General features: G+C 41.5%; 1 protein-coding gene across 2 annotated transcripts; it reads left to right on the top strand.

The window, feature by feature from the left end:
• Positions 1–753: 753 nt before the first annotated feature.
• On the top strand, positions 754–10,831 carry LOC148016077 (ALG6, ALG8 glycosyltransferase family). Of its 2 annotated transcripts, none has more exons than XM_087663929.1 (4): positions 754–1,627; positions 2,109–2,315; positions 2,394–2,631; positions 10,080–10,831. In XM_087663929.1, exons 1-4 carry the CDS (start codon positions 893–895, stop codon positions 10,481–10,483), a joined length of 1,584 nt encoding a protein of 527 aa, XP_087520055.1. In that variant the 5' UTR covers positions 754–892; the 3' UTR covers positions 10,484–10,831. The 2 variants fall into 2 exon arrangements, with proteins under 2 accessions (XP_087520055.1, XP_087520054.1); XM_087663928.1 differs by having other exon boundaries at positions 754–1,633; positions 10,080–10,830.
• Positions 10,832–14,200: the final 3,369 nt, after the last annotated feature.

Genomic DNA, 14,200 nt, shown 5'->3' with positions numbered 1-14,200 from the left:
CAAGGCATGGGGGGAGATTGTACCATATTTGTCTTTTTGTCTCATGTCGTGCAAATCTGCTTTTGCTTGGTTCCCTCCCTGGACATCATGAGGAAGTTGAGGAAAGAATGTCCCTTGGCCAAGGTTTGCACTTAGAAGAGGAGGATTAAAAGGGTGTGGGGCATCACCCCGTCCTTTAGGCTCAATGTTATGAGATGGCGGCTCATGATGAAGAAGCTGCTCCTCTGAGCTTACCTTGCAAAGAAGGTTAATATTTCCCCACATTGCCCATTCTATGGGAGGGTAGAAGAAACAAAGAAGTATATATTTTAGGAATGTCTCCACGACTCCTCGGTTTGGAAAACGGTCACGAGACAGTTAAGGAGCGCTAATTTGTTTGAAAACTTTAGCACGGGAGTTGTTTTCTTTGTTGATTACTCCACCTTGGATGACAGCATGTGGAAGCTCGTTTCTCTTTTAGCTAGAATGACTCTAAGGTTCCTATGGAACATGAGAAATAATTTCATCTTTAACTCTAGCCTAAGACAGCCTTATAGACGAGTTGAGAAGTGAATGTCTAGCTGTGCTGAAGTCCTTGAGATCCAAGCACTGGATCTTTAAGCTGTTTTGTAGGAAGCTAAGTAATACAGCCTAAGGCCTAGACATAACAAAAATGTATTTACTTATTTTAATGGGTAAATAGCCAAAAATAGGAAAAACAAAAATGTATTTACTTATTTTAATGGGTAAATAGCCAAAAACAGGAAAAACAGCCAGGAGATTGAGGCCGTAATGCCATTGTCATGGAAGGTTTCTGTGTTGGCTGTTTTCTAGTGAACAACAGGTGTGCTGAAACAATTTTTGATCTTCCTCCTGAATTCATCGCTTGCTGTAGAGCTTCACTCTGCTCGCGATGGAGGCTACGATCGGGCGCGGCCACGACGCAAAATCTAATTCAGGCCTTAGGGAGCTTCTCTGGATGGCCGGCATCGCTACCTGCATCAAGGCCCTTCTCATCCCGGCCTACCACAGCACTGACTTTGAAGTGCACAGGCACTGGCTTGCCCTCACTCACTCCCTCCCCATCAGGCAGTGGTACCTCGATGAGACCAGCGAATGGACCCTCGACTACCCTCCGCTCTTCGCCTGGCTTGAGTGGTGCCTGTCACACGCCGCCCGGCTCGTCGACCCGCGCATTGTTGACATCACAGAGGGCCTGAACTACAAATCATTCAGTGTGGTTGCGTTTCAGAGGGCCAGTGCAATGGCATGTGATGGCATGCTTTATCTAGGTCTCTGGAGATGCTGCAGATCCCTGTCGTTGCCTAAACAGAGGCTCGTCTATGCTGCAGTGGTATGGTCCCCAGGCCTTCTAATGGTGGATCACATCCATTTTCAGTACAATGGATTCCTCCTTGGCATCCTGCTGCTCTCCCTGTCCTTCCTTAGGGAGGGAAACGATCTGGTTGGCGGCATTTTATTTGCCATATTGCTGTGCTTTAAGCACCTCTTTGCTGTGGCGGTACCTGTGTATTTCGTGTACTTGCTACGTCATTACTGTTTGGATTTCAGGAGGTTCCTTAGTCTGGGGGGCTCAGTGGCTACCGTTGTCTTGGCTGCTTTTGGGCCTTTCATATGCTATGGACAGGTACAGGTGTTTCTTCTCAACACTTTTCTTGTTAATGGAGGTTTTTCAAGAGTGCTTGCAAGTATGCCATGTGTTTGTTCGTGCTTTTCTTGACAGAGGTTGTTCGCACATAGAAAATAAGCTATTAAATACTCTCAATTGATTGTAGGAACGTTGTAGGCAGATCAGAACACGTTGCCTCAAGGATTTGAAAATCTTCCTGTGCCTAATCGTGAAGCTGTTAGTTGTGTATTTTGTTTCAGAGATACTCTTAATGCGGGTTCCCATGCCAATTGTTCTATATGCAAACATTTCGAAACTCAAATCTTCATATGCACAACTGCATTACTTATAATCAAGGAAATGATGTAAATGTGCATACGAAAATTTGACTTACCGAGACACATTCTCTCTTAAACTTTGGATGCTGGAAGAATTTTTGAAATGCTGTAAGGTCCCTTTCCCTTAAGCTTTGTACGCTATTGTGAGTGCAACAGAACAGATTGACCAACTGCTGAAGCGGCTATTCCCTTTTGGACGCGGTTTGTGTCATGCTTACTGGGCGCCGAACTTCTGGGCTCTCTACACTGCAGCAGATAAAGTGCTCTCCCTTTTTCTTATTAAGATGGGTTGGCACATTGAAGTACCACATGCGGCTATGACAGGTGGCCTTGTTGGAGATTTTAAGCCATTTACTGTCCTTCCACAGGTCAGTTTTATTTCGCAAAGCTCTCTCTTCTACCCATTTGTTGCACAAAATTTAAAGCTGTTTTGATGTGACACACAGATCACACCTATGACCACCATGGGGCTAGTTATTTGTGCCATGATCCCTTGTCTTATACAAATTTGGAAGAAATCACAGAAGCATGATGTTGTGAGATATGTAGCTTATGCCTACATTTGTGGTTTCATGTTTGGATGGCATGTGCACGAGAAAGCTTCTCTTCATTTTGTGATCCCTCTTAGCCTTGTTGCAGTCAATTCTGCAGAAGATGCAAGGAATTTTATGTTTCTATCAACAGGTATTATCCTTTTTGCTTGGGTGTTTAGTTCACACTTAACATGGACTCATTTTGGAGGTATTCTTATGTGGCAAAATCCTACTTTCTGGCAGACTCAATGTTAAAACAAAATTTGTTTCAAGTCTTGTTTCTGTATTTGTTTGTTTGACTGAAAATGAGGGTTGGAGCTGTTTCATGTAACTTTCTTTTTTTTGGCTTACGTGCTACTGTTTGCCTGTCCAGATTTTTCATTCCTTTGTAGCTTGCACATCTACATTGGACATTTTCACACTCTAGGGTGGCATTGATGTGCACGTCCTCCTAGCCTCACTCTAGGACAGCCTTGCCCCACACTAGTTTGTATTTTTGGTCAAATACGCCTGCAACTGAAGCACAAAGACTTAGACAGTAATGTGCAAAACTCAAACTCTAAATGCAAAACTCAACACACACACACACGCACGCACGCACGGACGCACGCACGCACACACAGAGGGAGAGAGAGGGGGGGAGGAGGAGGAGGAGAACTGTGAAGAATGAACGCTGTAAATGAATGTAAGAGTGCACAGAATGCTCAAGGGCAAATTTGGAGAGTATCGGAGAGTGATGTCCTCTGGAGATAGATCTTGAGTGCTGTAACCACTAGTCGGAGATATCGGAGAGTGAGAAACTGCAAAACACAGGTCACCAAACAATAGGCAATTAAGTGATAGCAAGAAGAGGTGTTTGATGATGAAGGGTGCAGCAGATCAGCAAAGCGTAGCTGCAAAGAGCAAAACGCAAGGTTGAATATTGTTGCTTGATGGAGAGGATAGCCTACACTGTCAAAAAACACACCAATAGAAACAAACAGGTGCTGATTAGTTGAAGCGGCACCTGAAAACTGAAAATGCAGGTTGTTTGGGGCTTTTGATGTAGTTGCCAGCAGTTGGTACAGTCACTAGGCAGTAGTGGGCAGGCTGGCAGCAGTCTTGTGGGCTGGACAACCACTAATGGAAGATTGATGGCTGAAATCTGCACATGGGAGTCAGGAATCTGCACACAAGTATAGGGCTGAATGGTGGGTAGCTTGTCTAATATAGATGCAAAAGGATCCTCCCAAATTAGGGTTTTATATGTGGAACATAGAAACTCTCTAGAACTGCTTCTTGTTTAATGAATTTTGGTAATTTACGTATTTTGAGATTGTTTTAGAGAGCTAATCAATATGGAATGAGTTTTTAGCTCAACATTGACAAGTGCTATAAATTATCTTTGAGGTATTGTAGTCCCTTTTAAATTAGCAAGAAGATAAGTAGTGTATCCTATGAGTTGGATTTACCATTGGAAATCCAAGTTCACCTTGTGTTTCATGTTAGTTGTTTGAAATAATAACTAGAATAAGGCAAACTAATTGTTCTGATTGAGGTCCTCCCATGGCTTTAGAATACTACTCTATATATTCCATTGAAACTTGAATTGGTTCTTGACCTTAGTACTCAACAATCTCGTCAGGACCATTTATATTGAGTATTTGGTCAAGTGGAAAAACCACTCGGAGGTAGATGCTAGTTGGGAATTAGTATATTCATTGAAGAGTCATTTTCGTGACTTTGTCCTTGAGGATATTGCTGAGGACAGCAATTCATAAGGGGGAAAGTGTTATATCCTTGGATATTTGAATGGGCGCTAATAGCATTGGTCATAGTGGTTATTAAATGACTTGGTGTAAATGCACTAAGTATATTTCAGGGTTAGGGCAGTTAAGTCCTATGTATAGGACTCAAGGCCCTATTGTGCACATTCATTGTGTGATCACCACCCTTGGATGCATCATGCTTGGTCCATTGGTTGACATATCCGTACATCAGAATGATGTGGGTTGGTAGTATGGGATGCTAAATATTGGGATGTGGTTGTGACTCAGAATGCTGCTAGCTTCTAGGCTTGGGGGTGAGTTCATTTGGCTCTATGTTTGGGAGGTGAGTTTGATGTCGAGTCCCTTATATTCGTGAATGTGGCTTGTGTTGTGTTTTGTGTGCAGGTTGGATCGTAGAGGAAAGTTTCACATTTGGCTTTTTAAATATAGAAAGACGGGTAGGACAACCATTTGCATAGGGGATGCCATGATAGCCAATCGGAGACTAGTATCTTTGGAAGATTGAGAAGGGAGTGAAAGATAAGATGATAGTTAGGATGAAATTGTTAGAAGTGGATGCAATAATGGAAGTGTATACATATTGTCATGAGGACATGTATTTTTGAAACCTCACTTAACATATGGATTAATTTTTAATCACATGGTTAAGTAATTGTTGCACACGCGAGGTGTAACTAGGGTTAGAGTAAATTTACAAGCTTGGGACCTGAGGGAATCACGGGATGTCAAAGGCAAAAGTTGCTATAAGTTGTGTTGCACTGGTACTTGGTGGTATCTGGTGCCAGTTGTTGGCCTAGGTCATTCAGTTGGCCATAAGTATCAGTTGGTGACAGTAGAGAAGTGGTGTCTAATGGTATCTAACCCCAATTTGATAGTCAAAGATGGTGTAGAGACACTCAGGAATGAAAGTTGCCTAGCCAATATAATTATTGGCTGGTCATCTAAATTTTTTGGGCATCGAAATAGTTATTGGATTAATTTTCAGTATTTAAAGATTGAACATTAATATTTAATTATGGATAATACTGAAAAAACCATTTGGAAAGGTTGCCATTTGGCAAACTTGCCCATGAAGGCTGTGGGAGATTGATCATTGTGCTGATGTGAATGATGGGGAGTTGTTGGAGTTGATGGGGATTATTTTTTCTCAATTTTCCAGCAGGAAAGAGCAAGTTGGCTGCAGGCGATAGCGTCAAAGTGAAGCAATGCGGAAGCAAATGACCATGACAAAGAGTGGAACAGAGAGAGAAGAGAGAGAGAGAAAGAGACAGTGAAACATAGAAAATCTGTAGTGAAGAATGCTGTATAAGGATGTAGAATTATACATGGGTGCAGGGAGAATATCTGCGTATGTCTCCGCCTTGAGGACTTCGATCCCTGTTAACCCTGAGTACTGTCTCCATCACTAGCAGGCTGAAATGTCAGATACAAGTGATGAAAGTTGCTGGAAACTCGACCTTTAAAAAGGTTGAAAAAAATGCCTCAAAAATGCCCAAAATAGGCAAGTTGGTTGCATTTAATGTAGCCGATTGCAATCAAACTGTAGTTCGAACAGTCCGACTGCTGCCATGTGGCAAAATTACCACGTGGCGCTGTTGACGTGGCAGGGAGTTGATTGCTAACACCCCCTCTCAGATCTTGGACAAGGCAGCACACGTAGGGATCTGGAATGTCGATGAAGCAAAACCTGGGGAAGTGCCTTCGTAAACAAATCTGCAAGATTGTCTTAAGTTTTATAGTACTCCATATCAATGGTCGCATCTAGAAGCTTCTTCCTGATGAAGTGATATTGGATCTCTATGTGCTTCATTCGGGAATACGAGATTCCGTGCCAAGGCAATGCAACTCTCATTGTTACACCGCAAGATAGTAGGATGAGTCTGGGGGCAGCCAAGCTCCTTCAACAACCACCGAAGCCACATAGCCTCACATGTGGTAGAAGATGTAGCTTGATACTCTGCCTCAGTCGAAGATAGGGCTACCGTGTGCTGCTTCTTGCTACTCCAAGAGATAGCACTAGCACCCAAGGTAAAACAATAACTTGTAATAGACCGCTTGTGATCCACATCGCAGCATCAGAAGTCTTCGGTGTAGACAAAGCTTCGAGGTGGTCTACTTTACCTATGGAGCTTGTATCTATAGATATTTGTGGCCCAATGAGGAATGAGTCCCTGAAGGGGAGCTTGTACTTCATGTTGATCGTAGATGACTAAGCAAGATGACATGGGCCTAGTTCTTAACGTTGAAGTTGGAGGCTTTCTCCCACTTCAAGGATTGGCTTTTCTTTGAAGAGAATCGATTGGGTCGGAGATTGAAGACCTTGCGATCAGACAAGGGTGGTAATTCGTTTCTAATGAGTTTGCTCGTTTTTCTGTAGATAGGGGCATTCACCAGGAGTTTACTGATACCAACGCTCTTTAAGAGAATGGCATTTTGGAGCGGAAGAACCGAAGTGTGATCGAGATGGCTTTCTCCCACTTCAAGGATTGGCTTTTCTTTGAAGAGAATCGATTGGGTCGGAGATTGAAGACCTTGCGATCAGACAAGGGTGGTAAATTTGTTTCTAATGAGTTTACTTGTTTTTTTGTAGATAGGGGCATTCACCAGGAGTTTGCTGATACCAACGCTCTTTAAGAGAATGGCATTTTGGAGCGGAAGAACCGAAGTGTGATCGAGATGGTGTGCACCATGATGGAGCATCGACTGACACCTCGGTTTCGGTGGGCCGAGGCAGTGGCTATGGCTGTCCACATCCTAAATCGATCTCTCACTTCTGTCGTTGATAGGATGACACCTTTTTAGGCTTACTTTGGGGCTAAGCTTGATGTCTCTTATTTTAGGATCTTTGGTTGTGACACCTGTGTGCACATCTCGAAGACGCAGCGTGACAAGTTTGAGGCGGCTTCCCGATATTAGGTCTTTGTTGGCTACAATTCCCAGTTCCAAGGTTAGCGTTTGTATGATCTTGTGAAGCGGGATGTCTACACGAGTCGAGATGTGCGGTTCATGGAAGTTCCGACCACAGAGGGGGTTGAGGAGAATCCTGTACTTAGAGATCCCAGGGGAGAATTGGGCTCCCGAGACAGTTTCTTTGGAGCTAGAGTCTCTCGATGGAGATTCTTCTTCAGAGTTTGAGTCTTCTCTTCCACCGGCCACCCCAGTGAAGATCCCGTTGGTGGATGTACCCGAATCTTCAATGGTGGATGGAGAGCATTGAGGAGAGATTCGGCCTCCTCGTTGGGGCCATGACACCCTCTGAGCTTCAAGGATTGAGGGGGTCCCTAAGGAATGGGAACCGCAGGATGGACCGTAGAGGTCACTGAGGCACCGGACATATACTTCGGAGCTTGTTTGCTCTAACTACTGTTTGATGTCTCGTGTTATGTAGGATAGAGAGCCTACATCAGTGAAGGAGGCTTTATTGTGTGATCATGGGCAGAAGGCAATGAAAGCCAAGTTGGAGGCTATTGAGTGGAATGACACTTGGTTTCTTGTGCCTCGTCCCTCTCATAAGAAGGTGATTGGTGTCAAATGGGTCTTCAAGACCAAGTAACATAGTGATGGTTCCTTGGATAAGCACAAGGCTCGCCTTGTTGCTAAAGGTTTTGAATAGTGCCCAAGTGTAGACTTCCATGATATTTTTTCCCCTATAGCTTGCATGGTGACTATTCGTGCTATTCTTGCCTTGGTTGGCCATAGGAGATGGCCTGTTTTTCAGTTGGATGTGAAGTTGGCCTTCTTGAATGGTGATTTGAAGGAGGAGATCTATATAGAGCAGCCTCTTGGATTTGGTTTTTCAGATGGGCAGGTTTATAGGTTAAAGAAGGCCCTGTATGGCCTGAAGCAGGCTCCATGTGCTTGGAACGAGAAGATTGACTCGTTTTTCCGGGCCAAGTTGGGATATCGGCATTCTAGGGCCGATCTGTAGTTTTATGTGCACACTTCCGAGGGTGGTCGTGTGTTGTTTGTTTTGTATGTTGATGACTTGATTATTGTAGGTGCTCATACCCAGAAGGTCGAAGAGACGAAGGCAGCCCTACACTAGATGTTCGAGATGATGGATTTAGGACTTCTTCATTTCTTTTTGGGCCATGAAATTTATCAGTCTCAGAGGGGGATTTTCATCTCTTTGCAGAGATATGTATAGGAGCCCTTGGTGACGTTTGAGATGGAGGATTGTCGGTCCATTTCTACTCCTATGGATTCGAATTGAAAGGCCACGTCACATGCAAATTCTCCTTTGGCTGATGTTACTCGCTATCGTCAGCTGATTGGATCCTTGATTTGGCTCCTCAACACACGGGTTATTCTATGTTTTGCTGTAGGTCTCTTGGTTGGGTTCATGAGTTTGCCTCAGTAGGTGCATTGGCTGCTCAGAGGATCCTACGGTATCTAAGGGGGACCTCTGACTTAGGGATTCATTATCCAGCAGGTACAGGTGCTTCTGATCTTGTTATTGCAGATCGGAGTGATTTAGATTGGGCTAGCGATGTGGATCACAGGCGGTCTACTACAGGTTATTGTTTTACCTTGGGTGCTGGTGCTATCTCTTGGAGTAGCAAGAAGGAGCCCATGGTAGCCATATCTTGGACTGAGGCAGAGTATCAGGCTGCGTCTTCTACCTTATGTGAGGCTGTGTGGCTTCGGCGGTTGTTGGAGCTTGGCTACCCCTAGACTTGTCCTACTATCTTGCGGTGCGACAATGAGGGTTGCATTGCCTTGGCACGGTATCCTGTATTCCATACCCGGATGAAGCACATAGAGATCCAGTATCACTTCATCAAGGAGAAGCTTCTAGATGCTACCATTGATATGGAGTACTCTAAGACTGAAGACAATCTTGCAGATTTGTTTATGAAGGCATTTCCCTAGGATTTACTTCATTGACATTCCAGATCCCTACCTTTTTTTGTCTTGTCTAGGATCTGAGAGGGGGTGTTAGCAGTCAGCTCCTTGCCACGTCAGCAGTGCCACGTGGCAGCAGTCGGACTGTCTGACCCGCCGATTGCAGTTGGCAAATGCAGCCGACCTGCCTATTTTGGGCATTTTTGAGGCATTCTTTTCAGCCTTTTTAAAGGCTGAGTTTCCAGCAGCTTTTCTCACTTGTATTTGACAGATGTCAGCTTGCTGGTGACGGAGACAGCACTCCGGGCTGACAGAGATTGAAGTCCTCAAGGCAAAGACATATGCAGATATTCTCTCTGCACCCATGCATAATTCTGCATCCTTATACAGCATTCTTCACTGCAGATTTTCTGCATTTCACTCTCTTTCTCTCTCTTCTCTCTCCGTTCCACTCTTTGTCATGGTCATTCGCTTCTGCATTGCTTCACTTTGACACATCTTTGATGGGCCTTAAATGATGCTGCCCCTTGCAGCATTCACTTATACTACTGAAATTTTGAAATTTACAAATCAGCCCCTCTGTGACTAGTCTCAGGGTTGCCACACCCTTGCTCTCACCAAGAGGAGAAATTCGATTCATGAGCCAGTAGGGGTGAGGGAGGATGACTGATGTCAATTATTACCTATGTTGGGCAATTGTATACAAGCTTTAGACGGCAATGTGCCAGCTTTGGATGGTAGATTGCTGTTTAGAGTACAAATTTGTGGGCTCCATAGTAATGTACATTGTAATTTGTAAGTATTTTGTGCTTCAAGTTTGGTAGTTGTGTAACAGACAACTACTTTTGGGTATTTAATTAGTTTGAATAATATCTTTTTTTTTGGAAAGAGATTTTGAAGTTTGAGGAGTGGAAGCGAGTGGGAAAGCAACAGAAAATTGTGGGCAAGAAATTTGATAATTGGTGTCGTTTGTTCGTCTATGCAGTGTCTTACTATTCACTCTTCCCTCTTCTCTTTGAAGCGAGGGAGTATCCTATCAAAGTTTTATTGCTTGTTCTTCAAACGAGTTTGATGTACTTGGGGCTTTCAACATATTACAATGGACGTTTTCATTCTGATTATGAAATACAAAAGAGTTCATGTCAGAGTGCTGCTTCTGAAGCTCCAAGGAACACAAAGAACAATGTGTTAATACATGCACTGCTTGGGAAGGGCGAAGGAGTCTATTATCTAGGAATGTTTGCTGTGGAGATATATGGACTCCTGGTTCATGATCTGGTTTTTAAAGACAGGCTACCTTTTCTTCCCCTTTTACTGATCTCAGTTTACTGTGCTTTTGGGTTGCTTTATGTTTGGTTATGGCAGTTGGTTTGTATATGGAGAATTTAGAAAGTATGTGTTCTTTTGAGGGACAAATGCCTATTGATTCTTATCAATAATTGTAGAGCTTTGATGTGATAGCATTGCGTAGTTATGGATTTTCTTAGCAGTGAGCTGTAACCCAATTGGTTGGGTATGAGGTTTTGAGTTGTTGGAGGTCTTTGATTCAAAACCCACAGTAGGGAAGGATTTTCCAGTTATTGAATACCAAATCAGCTGCATTAAAAAAATTTTGAATACAATAATCAAGTGTTGGTCCTTGCTCTTGTTTGATTCAATAACCAGAAGTTGCATGCCTACACCCTGATTGATCCACTGGGCAACAACCTAATTGGCAGCACGTTTCTAAGTTCTCCAAACAGAAAAAGTCTTATTTGAGTTTCTAATTTTACTTTGCTCTCTTTCATACTTATTGTGGCACATCTCTGTGAAATAAAACACTTAATTCTGTGGTATATACATTAGTATCGAGGAAAATCATGTATAAATGCTACGTGTGTGACCTCACTCTTATTTGTGACATATTAACAATTTAAATATGTAAAGCTATATACTTACAAAGTGCTAATGCACGCGCACACTCACACCTGCCAACTTTATTATACCCTCAACCAAATTACTTTTCGAACTTGCAAATGAACAGGCTGTTGTGCTCACCTTGCCTGTATTGTGGTCACCATGAATGGTCTGGTTTTAAACCAGATTGTGTGTATCTGCTTTGTTGCTATGGTTGCATGATCTTCATTGTTCATTGATGTCTGTTGTAAATAATGTATAATTGGAAAGATGGTGCAGCAATTTTGGGTGTTTGCAATGGTTCCAGTTTGATCCTTGTTCTTAATGTAGTAGTTTATGAACTTGACAATGTACAGTAGGTGTTAAAGTTCATTTGTTGGCTTCTCAAGTTGTTGCAAGGTTATGCAATTGCCAATGCTTTAGAATATTAAAATTTCTGATCGTCTATGAGAATGTAGCATTTATTTTAACCAAATATACCCAAGAGCAAATAGATGTGCAAAAGAAGGTACCTTGTCTTAGAAATGAGATTATGAACCAAGTGCATATAGGTCTCCATTCTGAACATTCCTAGATGATGCACTCCTTGACAAGAAGTACCTTTGTAATTTGCACAACGAATTGATATTCACTCTTTATTGTTGATGAGTTTTGAGCTACCAAGTTAAAACATGTTTTATAACTTCCCAAGAGACGCAATGTTCACAAATCTTAAATGATGAAACGAATTTGGCTTCGTTGCTCAATGATTTGAGGAGAAAGTTATAAATGAATTGCATGTGAAGATTGCAAGGGTGTTAAAGATTGAGTGTTGAGAATGGCTTTGATACGTGCATTAATATGCTTCAATAATGATGGGGGAAGACCCTTATACTGAAAATGATGAGTTTAACTTGGTAGCTGAGTGATCTCATGACAAGGATGAGATAAGTTTACACAAACCACTCATGCAGATTGTGAAGGCATTGAAGATCGAGTGTGATGATTCTTCACTCTTTATCACAATTTATGAGAGTAGTTCATATTGATTCTTTACTTCTAAGTTGGTGGTGGCCTTATCCTACCATATACCCATGCTTAAATGTAGGATAAGATTCTGATGCTTGAACTTAGGATACACCTTATAAGACTCCCATTCATATGTGTTTCCATTTGCACATTCAGCCACTCTATAAGCTTTTTCCTAATGGAGTTGCTACACATTGAGCCACTTTATAAGCTTTATCCTTCCTTATATTTACCCTCATGATGTTATGTAGATACTTTTTGGACGTGTTCTTACCCTTATCCTCTTCCATAAATAGGGGCTACTTTATTTTCCTAGATGATTTTCTTCATTTTGAATCACACCTCAAGCATGTAAACTACAATGTGCACACAATTGGTTTATCTATATGGAGATAGATAATAGAGAAAAGTACTATGTAATTAAGTGGATGAATATTGCTCTCTTGTCCATGTATATACTCTTTTGTCCATGTAATATTACCTTTTTAAACAAAGTATATCAATTTAGAAATGACATTTGAAACTAAGCAAACTTAAATATGCAAGTAGACTCTCGATTCTTTCATGCTTATATAACCATTCTCAAATACTTTGGCCAATACTTGGGATTGAAAATTTTATGTTGTTATTGCATATAACTACTACTAGAAATTTTACATATTTAACAAGTGTGTGTGTGTGTGTGTGTGTGCGCGCGCGCGTGCTTTAATGAGCAATATAGACATGGTAAATCACAAATCCAAGTCCTCATCTATAGATTATAAATGACTTTGGAAATGTTTAGGTATGAATATTAAGTTAAAAGAGACCCACTTTTCCTTGAATCGAATGGGGATGGAAAATCATTAGGGATTGATGGGTTCCCAATAGGACTTTATCAAGAAATTTGGAAGGCTTGTGAGGATGAATCTTATAGTTTTCTTGATCATTGCTAAATTATGAGCTTCATCCCTCAGAAGCTAAATTATGATGGATTAAAGTCCCTAAATCCATCCATAAGATGAAGGTGTCTCAATGGCACTCATTAACAATGGCAAATGTTTCCTACAAAAGAAACTTTGGAAGGCTTGTGATGATGATTGTTGTTTTTTTCTTAATGATTATTGAATTATGAGATTTACCCCTTAGAAGCTAAATTATGGTTGACTAAAGTCCCTAAATCCATCCATAAGTCGAAGATGTCACAATGGCACTCATTAACAATGGTAAAATTTTCTTGTTAGTTGGTGGCCAAGGCTTTGGACTTATGAACCAAGAACCTTCGTGTTTGAATATTTCATCCATGGTAGTATGGTTTTAGCTCTTAAGGAAGAATCTAAGATTGTATATTGAATCTTGTGATGGATGTGGACTTAGCATTAAGTAGTGGATATGATTATGTTCTAGTCAATATGGAATTTGACAAAGCTACAATTGACTCATTTGGGATGTCATTATTACTACAATGGAGGTTGTAGGCTCTAGAAAGGATTGTTGGCATGATTAAGACATTGATTACCAATGCAGAAACTAAGGCATATATTAATGGCTCCATTTTTAAGGCCTTCCTTCTCAATAGGTCCATCAAGCGGCAGCAAGGATCCCCATTGGCTTCCCCACTCTTTGCGATTGACCCACTTCTTGAGAGAATTGATTGGCTTGTAAAGAGGGGTACCCTTGGAGGATTGGAGGAGGTCACTTTATCTTGTAAAGATTTTTAAACTGATGATGACTCTAATAATTTTGAAGAAATTTGGATACCCGTGTAATTTAGCTATTTTGTGATTTTTCAAGCTTTGTGCTAAGTTATGGAAAGATAGAGTTGTTCCTTAGCCATGGTGACCGTAGAAATTGCATTCTAACTATGGCTTCACGCTACTACAAAAAGGCAAAATATTCTACTATTTGGGTTGTTGTGTAGGCCTTGGTGTAACCTAGAGCTAGATATTTAAGTGGCTTCAAGAAAAGTGATGATTGAGGTCTAAAAATGAAATATTGCTTCACTTACTTTCAATGGCAATGTGGTGGTGCTCAAGCATACATTGATTGTTACAGGAGTGTTTGAGGCATCAATGTTTTATTTTAGTAATTCTCCTTGAAAATCATTGGAGAACCTTTTTAGGGATGACATGTAATTATGGAGGCAAGCACCAATGGGATGCAATCACTCTTTAGAATTTGGTTATTGCATGTATGTAGGAGGGATTTTTGGGTATATAGAGT

Source organism: Lygodium microphyllum, chromosome 23 (assembly GCF_053477565.2).
Source record: "Lygodium microphyllum isolate KBCC chromosome 23, Lygodium_microphyllum_v1.1.10, whole genome shotgun sequence".
NCBI classification, from domain to species: domain Eukaryota; kingdom Viridiplantae; phylum Streptophyta; class Polypodiopsida; order Schizaeales; family Lygodiaceae; genus Lygodium; species Lygodium microphyllum.
Note: the sequence above shows the minus strand (reverse complement) of the source record. Positions and strands in the feature narration are given on the sequence as shown.

Excerpts from the sequence above, each read along its gene's own strand:
- LOC148016077 (XM_087663928.1), top strand. The coding sequence starts at position 893 with ATGGAGGCTACGATCGGGCGCGGCCACGACGCAAAATCTAATTCAGGC. Across the intron at positions 1,634-2,108 it reads TATGCTATGGACAGGTACAG|ATTGACCAACTGCTGAAGCG; the intron begins GTGTTTCTTCTC and ends GCAACAGAACAG. Across the intron at positions 2,632-10,079 it reads TTTTATGTTTCTATCAACAG|TGTCTTACTATTCACTCTTC; the intron begins GTATTATCCTTT and ends TCGTCTATGCAG.